General features: G+C 35.7%; 1 protein-coding gene and 1 long non-coding RNA gene across 2 annotated transcripts; one reads left to right on the top strand and one right to left on the bottom strand.

Moving 5' to 3' along the window:
* Positions 1-1339: 1339 nt before the first annotated feature.
* On the bottom strand, positions 1340-2056 carry LOC137406923 (seminal vesicle secretory protein 2-like). The gene has a single exon (XM_068093525.1). It carries the CDS (start codon positions 2054-2056, stop codon positions 1340-1342), a length of 717 nt encoding a protein of 238 aa, XP_067949626.1.
* A 6425-nt stretch (positions 2057-8481) lies between these two features.
* On the top strand, positions 8482-11750 carry LOC137406636 (uncharacterized). Its single transcript, XR_010979926.1, has 3 exons — positions 8482-8548; positions 11284-11355; positions 11568-11750. It is a non-coding gene; the product is annotated as an uncharacterized lncRNA (long non-coding RNA).
* The last annotated feature ends 1825 nt before the right edge of the window (positions 11751-13575 follow it).

Below are 13575 nucleotides of genomic sequence, written 5' to 3'. Positions count from 1 at the left end.
CAAAGGACATTATGCTGTAAACTGTATTTTCATTGAGAGGGGGTGCTTTCTGGCAAGTGGAAGAATCAAAACAGCTGACTTAACCGGCAGCAGCTTCACAGAGTCTCTGTGTCTGTATATCCTATCAAATCAGATAATATTAGGTATGAGTGTTAGTTGTTATAATACCTGCTTGAGACAAAGTGCTTAAGAAATTTAGATGAAATTTGAATCTTTTACTGTTAGCTAAAAGCTTGTTAGGATTTCCTCACGCATTTTCATATATACATGCTTGGCGCAAACACAAGTTTAAAACGACTGTACAGGTGATACAACACTTTTTAAAGGTGCTGTAACATCTTGTACATGTTTGTACACATTCTGTTCACTTATGCATCAGTATCATTATTAAATGCAAAAAATGACGCCCTGATTTTATTATTTTTCCCTTAAAAATGTTTTGATGTCAGCAGATACTCTTACACAATAACAATTTACTTCTTTAGAGCTAAAAGTTTAGATCGGACAGAGGGCTGTTACAAATTTAAGTTTACTCTACATTCAAGTTTCATAATGTATGTTTGTGTCATCTCTCTCAGCGAATCGCATTTAGTAAACATTTAGTAAAAGGTCAGACAACTCCAACAGCATGTACGACTTAATCAGAAATCTAATAAAAAAGTGCAACAATTAAAAATGCTTTAGGACCTGTTTAAAGCAAACACAAATTTTTAGAGCTTCATGCATTTTTAATAGGTGATTCTGTTATTTCCATGCATGATGTATAGCTATTTGACCAGCTATGGGTTTCCATCATCATTTCCCAAATTGTATTTCATAAGGAATATTTCAAGCATCCGAAGGCACCGAGACCATTTAAAAAACTGTATTAATTTACACTCACCACCAGACTCGTATGATGAACACAGATACTTTTATATAGTTTCAGACACACCCTTGACCATTTTCAAACACGATCCTATAGCATGTTCAATTTATGAGTCAATATGCATGCTTAAGAACTGGTGAAACTCCTCAAGGAAATGCTGAAAGCAAGCAATGAGTTTTAGAGTATGCTGGTTTATGCCCAGTATGTGTTGACTCAACACCGTCCTGTCTGTTGTATAGCTAATTGACGGGTTATGGGTTTCCATCATCATTTCCCAAGTTGTTTCGAATTTCCATCTTGACAATATTTTAATCATATATAGGATTGAAAGCAGCCAAAACATGAGTCATGTATATTTGTTTCATCAGAAAAAACTTTTTTATGATAAATTTTCAAATGATTTGGAAAGGATATTTGGTAAACGAAAATTCCAATGGTTTGGTATACAAGCAAAAATTAACTAAAATCATGTCATATCTGAAAGAATTGGAAGCTAAACTTCTTAATCAATTGAGATTTTTCAAACAGCTCCAATATGTTGTGCTCACCACCAGACTTCAACATGTCATGCTCACCACTAGACTTCAACATGTCATGCTTACCACCAGACTTCAACATGTCATGCTTACCACTAGACTTCAACATGTCATGCTCACCACCAGACTTCAACATGTCATGTTCACCACTAGACTTCAACATGTCATGCTCACCACTAGACTTCAACATGTCATGCTTACCACTAGACTTCAACATGTCATGCTTACCACTAGACTTCAACATGTCATGCTTACCACTAGACTTCAACATGTCATGCTCACCACTAGACTTCAACATGTCATGCTCACCACTAGACTTCAACATGTCATGCTCACCACCAGACTTCAACATGTCATGTTCACCACTAGACTTCAACATGTCATGCTCACCACTAGACTTCAACATGTCATGCTCACCACTAGACTTCAACATGTCATGCTCACCACTAGACTTCAACATGTCATGCTCACCACCAGACTTCAACATGTCATGCTCACCACCAGACTTCAACATGTCATGCTCACCACTAGACTTTAACATGTCATGCTTACCAATAGACTTCAACATGTCATGCTCATCACCAGACTCAGATGATGAACCAGGTCTTCCATTTGGAAAAAATACACATTTGAGACTGAAGTGGAAGAGCATGCACCTTTACCTTATCCAAAAAAAAAATGCCGCTACAATGTGTAATTTTTAAAAGGTATCTTTTTTAATACAATTGTGTACTTCACGCCACAAAAATATTGAATTTTGAATTGATAATAGTTTAGCCAAAATAGGTTAATACCAAGTAATTAATTGTGACTTGATGAAATTTTAAAACATTTGCATTATCCAATCTAATATTATTTGGGAGAATTTTTTGTAAAGTTTCAAGTCAGGCTTTTGTCAAATTGATAGAAGCACCTGCCTTACTTGCCATGAAGACAGCATTCATATAATTTTTAATAATATTGACACAGAGAATTGCTATTTGCTTTACAGCTGCTTATGTTAATCTCTGCTATAATTTTAAAACTGTACAAACCTCAGGCGATACGACGAAGTGAGTGCATGGGCACCGTGATTATCAAAAAGTAAGCCTTGACCCGAAAGTGTGTATGGGGTAAATAGTAAGTACAAGTAAAATATTCTAACACTTACTTTTTAACAGGTTTTTAAAGGGTTTTTCTTATTATTATATGGTTGGATTGATGAAAATGATACCAGCTTTTATTAAAGGTTGCTCATAGCCAAAAGCGACTAACATGTCATAATATTTTCCGATATTTTATGAGTAGCAACATCAAGCAAATAGCAATTAGCACGTAAAAATTTATGTTGATGCAAAAGTAACAATGTTCCTTTAAGCTATTATCATGTTTGAACAAAGGTTGCCAAACTTTGGCATGTGATATCATTGTTTGTTAGCTTAGCACTTGAATATATTGATTCTGATATACTCTTTGGCTTCTATACGGTTTCAGCTGATAAGTTAAAGCAATGAACACTTTTACATTTTTGTGCTTAAAATAGAATCCTATCAGCAAAGAGAAATTTTATAAAAGTCTTTTAGAATATTCTAGAAGCCATATTACTTTGCTGATTACATAAAGTCTAGTGAGTCTCTTTTGATGCAGCAGTCAATACGGAGATTGGCAGCATCTACAATAGGCAGCACCTCACATGCACTCGCTCACTCATGTTATTGTTGTTATCTGTTTATAGCAAATGGCATCGATAGAAGCATAGAGACATCGCATATATTAACAGCACCTCAAAGAAACTTTTACTGTATCTCCTGTAGCTGTTTTTGTATGTATTTATTAATTTTTTGGCAGCAGTAGCTTGACTCGCTATTCAGTCTTAGTTGAATACTACACCCTACAACTTTTATAATTATTCTGATATATACACAAACTCAAGATAAAGTAATATATATTACTGTTCAACGAAATTAAAAACAACTGTACTGTTATTAACATTCTGATGTATACTCTCACTCAAGATAAAATAACATGTATTAGAAATACTGTGTAATGGAAATAGAAACAACTGTGTATTGTTTCTAACTCAACTTGAAAAGATTATATCATATTTATATTATAAAGGTATTTTTATGGAGAGAATAGTTTCTGGCAAATCGGAGACTAAACATATTCAATGAAATAAAAAAAACTTGGACAAGTTTCACAAAGACTTTGTGCTTATATGTATATCCTAGTTAATCAGATAATATTGGGTATGAGTGTTAGTTGATAAACACTTGCTTGAGACAAAGGGCTTAAGAAAATTGCAATTATGTTATGTCACTTATTGCAGAAACTACATTTTTCAGAAGGATTTGGAAAGCATTTAAAAATAAATCTTGGTTATGAAACTCTGTAATTGGAATGATCAGTGACAGCTATTTGGATTCCTGGAGCCAGCACAATGATTATCGAAGAGCACTGCGTGGATGAATAAATCCTAGCATCTGGCTTTCTATGGATGACATTTTACAGAAATAACTTGCTCTGATTTGCAGAGAATGGAAGGTAAGGTATCTCATAAGCTGGCTCAAAACCTAAACTACAAAAGTGAGAGTAACTGCAGGTTGGGCCTGCCTCGGTGCTTCCTAGTTTCTTGGTCCTGCAACTGTGGTGGCAAGAAGTATATTATTATTATGGCCCTAGTCACCACGTTGTGCCGTGACAGTATTTTAATGTAGGGAATAATGTTTCAGCTTTTCCAGCAGGGCTAATCAATAAATAGAACCTTAAGCAGTCAATCAACATTTACGCAGCATTCATCAATGCCGACTAACACATCATTTCATCTGATATAAAAAGTAAAAGTTTTGCCTCAATCATATCATAGCGGTAAACGCAAAGTCATTTGTAAACTGAAGCTGTACCACCATGTCAAATGCACTTTGCCAAAATGCATGCTATTCTCAAGGTTCTCAGCACCGCCTGATCATGACAATAGAGTAGGCAGTTCATCAGGAAGAAATGGCTAGGGATGACAAGTAGAACAGCATAGGCGTGTACTTTCCTACAATGGAAAGTGTTCTTACTCAGGGTGAGATGAGTTAACTGAACCAGCTATTTTATACATACAGTCAAACATGGATAACTCGAACTTCAAGGGACCGAGCAAAACTGTTCGAATTATCAGAGCATTCAAGTTATCAGAGCACTGTCACAAGTCCATATATTTACTTATTTATTAGTAGATACATGTACATATACAAACTATAATATAAATCAAAAGCACAAATGGCTTGTTTCAAATTAAATGCTTCTAATGTAAAGTTTAAAACGTTTTCATGAAAAAGTATAGAGATATTTCTATCACTTGAGATTGGTTTGTTGTTTGAGGTGATGTTATTGCCAGGACGTTTTTCAGATTGACATTAGTTTTTTGTAGCTCAGACAACGTATACTTTTAATTACAACATTTTTTAAGACGTTTTAAACATTCAACATTCCGACGTTGATTCAACACGGAATCAACATCGGAAAACTATTCATCACGGGCTAGCCGAGTCACGCACTCAAGGATTTTCGCCACGCACATACAAAACAACATGCGATTTTTGTTTTGTATGTGCGTGGCGAAAATTCTTGCGCGCGTGACCCGGCTAGCCCGTGCTATTCATCGTATCGCAGTATAAATCAAATAACACCAAACTTTTAGAAAAGTCGTTGACAAAAATATTTTGCCGATGGTAGTAATAACGACGCTTATGAATTACGAAAAGATGAAGTTTACCTCTATGGCTTTGAATAAAGTGATTTTCTAAAGCGAAAACAACCGTTTCGGTAGCTGTTGGGCAAAAAAACAGTTCGAATTAACAGTGTTGAGTTCGAGTTATCTATAGCAATTTATCATTACGTGGGAACGGACCAAAGGAAATGTTCGAATTAACCATGTGTTCGAGCTATCCGTGGACGAGTTATCCATGTTTGACTGTACATTACCTTGAATTGTTGCTCAAATCATGAGTTGGTCATCCATAAAACGTCACACAGAATGTTTTAGTTCAAATTCTAGAAGATAAAATATGTGGTTAGACTCAATGTATCTTTTAAATATTTAGGCACAAGGAAATTCGAGACTGCCATATGAATAAAACTTGTAGGAGTAGGGTGGAGACAACCCTTACTTTTAGCGTATGTTTGCAGAACCCAATGCTGCCGGCGATACAGTTTGCTGAACCCAACAGGAGAGCTGAAACCAACTCACTTGTTATCTAATTATTTGTTGCAACCTTGTCTGAGCATGCTGCTAGTCTTTTAATAGCGGTCAGCATTGATATTGTTATGCTGGAATGTGACGGCTCTCAATTACTCCAAGTATCAAAGGGGTGGGAATTACTTATAGAAATGAACTGATCTACACTCCACTATAACACAGATTACTAATAATAGAAGTCGCTTGCAGCAAAAGTTTATTTGTTTATTATCTTATTTTTAACGCTAAGACAGTAATTATTGTTTAATTGAATAAATATTCAAAGAAACGATTATTACATGATTACATTTATTATTAAATTCAAGGAAAATGAAAGTATATAGGAATTCAGCATACCTGTAGTGAGTGCACACAGCGAGTCAGTCATTTCTTCTGGGATGTACGCAACCCGCTACGACAAGCATTGATTTTTGGTTTTGATGCAGTCAACAGCAAGATCTCACATCTAGTCAGCAGGCAGCAAAAAGAGAAGAGCCAAGAGAGCCTACCAAGAGCATCGGTAGGAAGTCTGGCTTCTCTCAGCAACGGACAACCTAGACAAGGTCACTCACTGATTACAGTCAATGAGGGGTTAGAATATCAGTAGACTACCGTATTAAAATAAAACTTGGCCATCATACATGACCCTAACCTGTCTTGACAAACTGTTGTTTTTGCGGAGTTGTCCCCTCGTCGAGCGAGCAACCCAACAGCTTGTCACAAGAGGTACTGCACCTGATGCATCAGCTGCACTGAAAAGGAGTTGTTCTCTTCCGTCTATGCGGCTTGGCTGCGATGTTATGTCAGTCGCTCCATTGGTAATCATAACAGATTTAGCACAAAAATTTATGTAGAAAAAAACTAAGATAAAAACAATTAGCCAGAGACCAGTCTCTGCGATAAACCTTGGTAGAATTTAAGAATAAAATAAATTGAAAATAAAATTCAAATAAAACTGACTGATACAAAAATAGAAATAAAACTGACTGAGCGAACAAATCATGACATAGTTAGTCGCTGTTGTTGCCCAAGTTCTCAAGTTCTACTAAAGTTTCCAACAGAGACTGGTTCGCTAGTTAAACGTTGTTCTTGTTAAACGTAAATCTTATTTTTTCTACATGAATCTTTGCGCGAAATTCGTTATGAATACTAAAGGAGCGACCGACATAACATCGCAACCAAGCCGCATAGACGGAAGAGAACAACTCCCTAAAGTGCAGCTGATGCATCAGGTTCAGTACGTCTTGTGACAAGCTGTTGCATTGCTTGCCCACTCGACGGGGGGACAACTCTGCAAAAACAACAGTTTGTCAAGACAGGCTAACATGACCCAGGCCTGCTGGCGTCATACTATTGGCTAAAAGGACAAACAGCACCATCGTTAGGTCAATTCAAAAGTCAATCCCAATGTGAGATGGATAGGTATAATTACCGTAATACAGTGCGAGAGATGCAAATAACCTGGTGACCGCGCATCGCTCTATGAGTCATCCAAAGCAAGACAACTCCAATTTCAAGTGATAATATTGACATCTATCGAAATCTGATATAGCAACTCTTCTCCAACGAATGTACAATTTTATTATAATAATAACATCAGGTCTTTCAAAAGCAAAACGCCAGCTGACTTACCTAATAAATTGCAGCGGTCCTCTTGCATAGGCGGAATTTCTCGACATTCCATTATTGTTTGATCTGGCCAATCACATTGCTTTTCCGACTGCTGACTTTGCAAAATTTTTTCATTTGTAACAATAAAAACTATTGAGTGTTGTATAAATGAATAGACTTCCATGTACTGATGCGAAGAAGGAGAAGAGAAGAATCCGTCTTTTGTTCCCCTTCCTTATATACTCCCAATACTGCCTAATACCACCCAATCTACTAGCTTTACCCACTAGCTTTCTTCACTAGCTTTACTCAGCTTTACCCACTCACTGAAATTGCCAAGACCACCTGTACTCGTTTATGCTCAGACGCCGATATAGCCTGAGTAACAAATCCCATAATACAACATTGAGAGAAAACATGCCATTACAGTGCAATAACTTAAACTCAAACAAAACTTTCATGAAACTTTACATATACTATGAAGAGAACAACACTCTTGGGAAAAACTAAGACACGTCGTGATAATGAAAGCGACTAAATAGAAAATATTATTTCCAGAAAAAGTCACAACAAAAATGAAAAAATATTACTTGAATGACTTTAACAGCTAGTACTTGATTAGAACAGGCATTCAGATTATTTTGAAAACAATTATATACATTAATAACTACTTTGAATATGCGAACTGTGGAAATAAATTTGTTAAAAATTGTTCATTGCGTACGAATTTTCTATAAATTTCGATAAATGGTGTTTATCATCTTTTCTAAGTCAACCTATAAGGTATTCTAGGTCTTTGCTATAATGTATCTTATGTTGGATGGCTTTAGCTGTTATAGCTGTTAGTTTTTTGGCCTTCAAACTTTATATACTTACATTCCTTTATATGTTAAACTGCATTTCCTTTATACAATCACATAGTTATCTAGTCCATCAATCTGCCAAAATTGCAAACAAGCATATATATTTCCTAATAAAAATAATTAACTATGCGTGAGTTTGGGCGAAATTTAATTAGCATGTTTGTTATCAAACATTTAGTCTTTACCAAAGTCCTACGAACGCATGACAGAAATTTTCAAAAAATATAAACTCTCACTAATTTAACTATTGCAAAATACTTTAACTAATAGTTGATCAGCTATTTAATGCAGCTATTTAAGGCAGCTATATAAGACAGCTATCTAAGGCAGCTATCTTACGCAGCTATCTAAAGCAGCTATATAAGACATATATCTAAGGCAGTTATCTAAGGTTGCTATCGCGCAACTCCGTGCAAGTACAGGAGCATGGACGTGCTTACAACCAGGAAGGATGCTGCTATGACCAGTAAATATTTATTTTTTATTTTTTGTCTTTAATGTAGTTAGAACTGAGGATTCTTTTGCAATGTTAAGTTTTTAATTTTGTCTAACACAAAAGGAAGAATAAACAGTGAAGTATGCTAACATCTTAGATCTCACATCATCTTAGACCTTGCATCTTACATCAAGGCAGCTATCTAAGGTAGCTATTTGAGGTAGATATGTAAGGCAGCTATCTAAGGCAGCAATTTGAGGTAGATATGTAAGGCAGTTATTAAAGGCAGCTATTTGAAGTAGATATGTAAGGCAGCTATTTAAGGTGGGTACATAAGGCAGCTGTTTAAAGCAACTAACTCAGGTAATTATCTAAAACAGCTATTTAAGGCAGTTGTCTTAAGTCTGGTTTCCATAATTATATGCCGGAAGCACCGGTGACAGCACCGCAGGGCTATCAGCAGTGAAATGTGAACATACATGCCGAGTTCCGCCAGTAGTTGCATGCGGTCAACGCAAGAACTCAGCGCTGTTCAACTTTTGCAAAGAGCTGCAGGCAAAACCTTCCCGAAATGCACTGTACAAGTGAAGGTCAGCATTTTTGAAACGGCATGGTGAGCGATCCCTTTTAATGCAATTATTAGCAATGCAGCTTTATTTGAACAGAAGAGGCAGCAAAACACTTGTGCCTAGCGTCGCATGTGTTTTGCTGCACTAGATTACAGCCAAAGTTTCCATTCGATATGGAAACCAGGCTTTAAGCAGCTATCTTAGACAGATATTTAAGGCAGCTACCTAAGGCAGCTATTTAAGGCAGGGTACAACCCTGACCTAGTCTTTATTCACTGATACTTTAAAATGCTAAGTTTTGTTTAGAATGGTACTTCCAGTTATCAATCATCATAGAGTATCATATTATCAATTATATTTTAAGTTCATTTATTGTTGTACACTTTTATTCTACCATAATACAAGAGGCCGAGAGATTCCCTACTTTGATAACTGCTGTTGGGACAGATACAGCGATGTCGATACAGAAAAATTATACTTTATTCGTGAATGCTTTACAAGTCAATGGCAAGTTTTAGCACAATACATATAGAGTTAGTAAGAAAGTTCATGTCAACCCGCTATTAACATACAAGTGTTTAAGTTTATCATCATATGTTGTAGTCTGATTGCTATAAAGACTCATGGTAGAAAGAGAGAAGGATCAGACAATATTTGGTTTTGATTGTGTTGACCTTTATTAAATAAGATATATTAAAATAACTTCATTTTTATCAATTTATCTATTTGCTGTATCTCCTAACAGGTTTTTCTTGGTACACTTTGATAAAATCTTTTTGGTACATTACCGAGTAATTTACATGCCGTAATGTTTTTCTAAAAATTTTAAACTTTTTAGTGTAAATTGCGAAATGTTCTAAAATTTATATGAAAGGAAATTTATCTAGGTATAAAATCAATCACTGCTAAATGAATTAAAAAAAACACAGCATATGAGCACTGATAAAAATCTAGAAAGTTCTAATTTGATATTCAGAAAATGCTAGAGTTCTAACTTTATGGAGAAAATTCAATCATTTGCAGATCTTTGTGAAATGAAATGAAGGTGATGAAATTTTCATTGTAAGGAATATATTTGCTAGCGCAGAGATCGCTTCACTGTCTGTTTGGGTCGGCGAAATGTGTGAACACAACTGAATGTCTTATCAAGGTTGATGATCCGTGTATATTTTCTAGATTACAAATATAATAGTCAGTAGCAGTTAGTTTTTTAAACATTTATGCTTAAGAAACCCTTTTCATCAGACATGAAGACTCAGATAAAAAGATAATATATTCAGTATGTTAGAATTGAGTTATAACATCCGAGACCATCAGTTCTGTCGAGAGAGAATGATGACTCATAAACCAGTATAGTTAACAAGTTTCTCATAACTTTTTCTAAACATAATATTTACCATTAGACCAATAATCTATTTCTGGCAACGCTAGCATCTGTAAAGTGTTTTTACCCATTTTTTTACACATTTTTACACAATTTTACACATTTTTTATTTTTATATACATGTTTTTATCTCTCCATCACAGTAATCTTTGTATTATTTTTTTAGAATCCTTGTTTTGGGATTTGATGAATGAACAGATGCTTTATACAGTTTCGGACACTCGATAGCATGCTTAGCTTTTTAGGCAACTTGTATATGTAATAACAAGCAATGGCTGTTATAATATGCTGTTATTTATACCCATTACATGTTGAGTCTACACCTTCCTGTTTCCTACATAGCTAAGTGACCAGCTGTGGGTTTCCACCATCATTTCTTAAGTATATTTTAATAACTTAAGAGCATAAGAATGTTTAACTTAAATTTTAGTGGTTAGCTACTATATATGTGTCATGTATATTTGTTGCATCAGCAAAACTTTATAATGATAAATTTTCAAGTGATTTGAAATAAAAATTTGGCAAACAAAAGTTCTAGTGGCTTGGTATAAAAAGCAATATTTAACTTCATCATGTCGTACTCACCACTAGACTCGGATGATGAACCAACTCTTCCTCTGTTTGAACAATATACATTTAAGACTGGACTCGAACAGCATAATTATGTCGCCGGCGGCACATGCCACTTCAAAAGGCAATGCCTCATTATCTGTTGAGCAGCTTGTTTGTTTCTTAATTTATATGAAGTTTTAAAGCCTTTTTGATTTGTTAATTGACTGATTGAAAAGTTATAAAATAATTTGTATTTGTAGAGAAGTAATTACCTACAACGTGTTTGAGTTCAGAAGAGGCTGTAAATGCAGCAAAGAGGCTCAAGGAAAACTGTAAGTGTGAATTATTAATCAGTTCTGGTTTGTTCATATATGCATTTTAATTACCTGGCAAAAATTTATTAAAATACTCATAAGCGCACGTACAATCTTTATTTGCTAGCCGTGTTCACAAAAAAATTCAATGTGAATCGCTTTCTGTGACTAGCCTACATGTATTCTGTCATGTGTAGAGAAAATAATAACAATGATGAATTGACTTGCAGCACTGTACGATCCCCTGAAACCCACTACAGCCGTGACTGCAGATGGAGGAAGATTAAAGTTCAAAGGACCAACAGAGTCTACCTTGCTCGTCGATGCGTTTGTCAGCGACCTTGAACTCTAGAATTGTACAGTTCTGTAATAATATTCTATTATAATTTCATAATTTCTTCTATAAAAATATATTATTGTAAATCAAGCTCTGTTTATTTTATCTAATTTTAGCAATGTTTTCAGACGCTAGGAAAGGTAATTTTTTAAGTCGATTTTATTCAAATAAATCAAAGAACTTGCAAAAGATGAGACATTTATACAATAATGAAACAAAATGAACATTAGCCTTATAAAAGAACTTTGGGTAGAATTGGAGCAAGTTTTATTACTTCTACTGAAATCACCGATTAGAAAAGTGCTCAAAAATGGTTATGCTTTTATTGCTAATATAAATTTTTGCAAGCCATTGCCATATTTTGTTAGCTGGTGCAAAGATATTAACTAAAAATAACTTAAACATATTTGGTTGATCTCGAATCATGTCAATCAGTATACAAAAGTGGTGCAAACAATACCAACAACAATATCTAATTAAAAATAATAAAAATTAGCTAATAAAAAACAATTAAAGATCCTAGCAAAATAATTCAAACTAAAAAGGGGCCATTTAAAGGCTTTCAGGCAGCAGCTCAAGACTTTCTTGTCAAAGTAGTTGAAATTTATTTGCTTATTAGCTGACAACTCTGCTAGTTCTTAAATCTACTATATAAACGGCAATCGTTGTCTGTGTGTCTGTCCGCTTTATAGAGTACCGTACTTTTCCGACTATTAGCCGCTACTTTTATATATGGGCGTGTCTATTCTGTGGTTTTTTTCACCGCTAGGGCGCATTAACGAGAATCTCCGGTTAGTACACGCCTCTATTATAATACGTAACCCGCTATTCATCGTAGGGATGGACGATAAATACTGATATGCTAATAGTACGAGTTGTCTTCTCGATATATTAAGTCACCGATAACTCCCAAATATGAGCAGTATAAATAAATTATATGGCGGTCTTTTTTTCGATTCGATCGTACGAAGCAAACTTAATTAATATGTGTAAGTAGTAAAATTAAATTAGTAGTAAATATTAGTAGTGAATTAAATAAAATTTACTACTCTTTAAATAAATTAATGAGTAGTAAATTACATCTAATTAATATTTACTGCCAACGTGTACCGAGAAGGTCACGTAAACGTTTGTTTCTTGGAGCCACTGGAAAAACGCATTTCTCACCTACTAAATTTCCACATCAAAAAGGTAAGTGTTTCTTATACGATGTTGTATTGTCTATGAATTGCCACATCTCCACTACTTAATAACGTTGAATTTGCCGCTGTTCGTGATAGTGGGTCATGTTCATTTCCTTCAGCAGCCTAGTTACTAATTTTTTTCCAGCTACGAGTAGGCCTACTGTAACTTACTATTACAGAACTTTCACGAGTACTGCGAGGGTTGCGATACGCTATTGTGAAAAGAAAGAGAGCAGCTGCTATCGACTTACTGTCACCCTGCATCAGCCATGACCAGCTATACGTCGCCTGCTCAAAAGTAGGCACACGCCGAAAACTGTTTCTTCATACGCCGACAGAAAAACCAAAAATGTTGTCTATCTGCATGTGTTGCGTTGAACTAAGGGAGAGAGAGAGGGAGAGAGAGAGAGCGAGGAGGAGAGGGAGGGGAGAGAGGGAGAGAGAGAGAGTGAGAGAAGAGAAGGGGAGAGAGAGGAGAGAGGGGGGGAGAGAGAGAGGGAGAGAAAGGGAGAGCGAGGAGGAGAGGGGGGGGGGGAGAGAGGGAGAGGGAGAGAGAGAGAGGGAGGAAGGGAAGAGAGAGAAGGGGAGAGCGAGGAGGAGAGGGGGGGGGGAGAGAAAGAGAGAGAAAGAGAGAGAGAGAGGGAGAGAGAGAGGGGGAAGAGGGGGGGGGAGAGAGAGAGAGAGAGAAAGAGAGAGAGAGAGAGAGGAAGAGAGAGA

The sequence above is a fragment of the Watersipora subatra genome, chromosome 10, assembly GCF_963576615.1.
Source record: "Watersipora subatra chromosome 10, tzWatSuba1.1, whole genome shotgun sequence".
Taxonomy (NCBI): domain Eukaryota; kingdom Metazoa; phylum Bryozoa; class Gymnolaemata; order Cheilostomatida; family Watersiporidae; genus Watersipora; species Watersipora subatra.
Note: the sequence above shows the minus strand (reverse complement) of the source record. Positions and strands in the feature narration are given on the sequence as shown.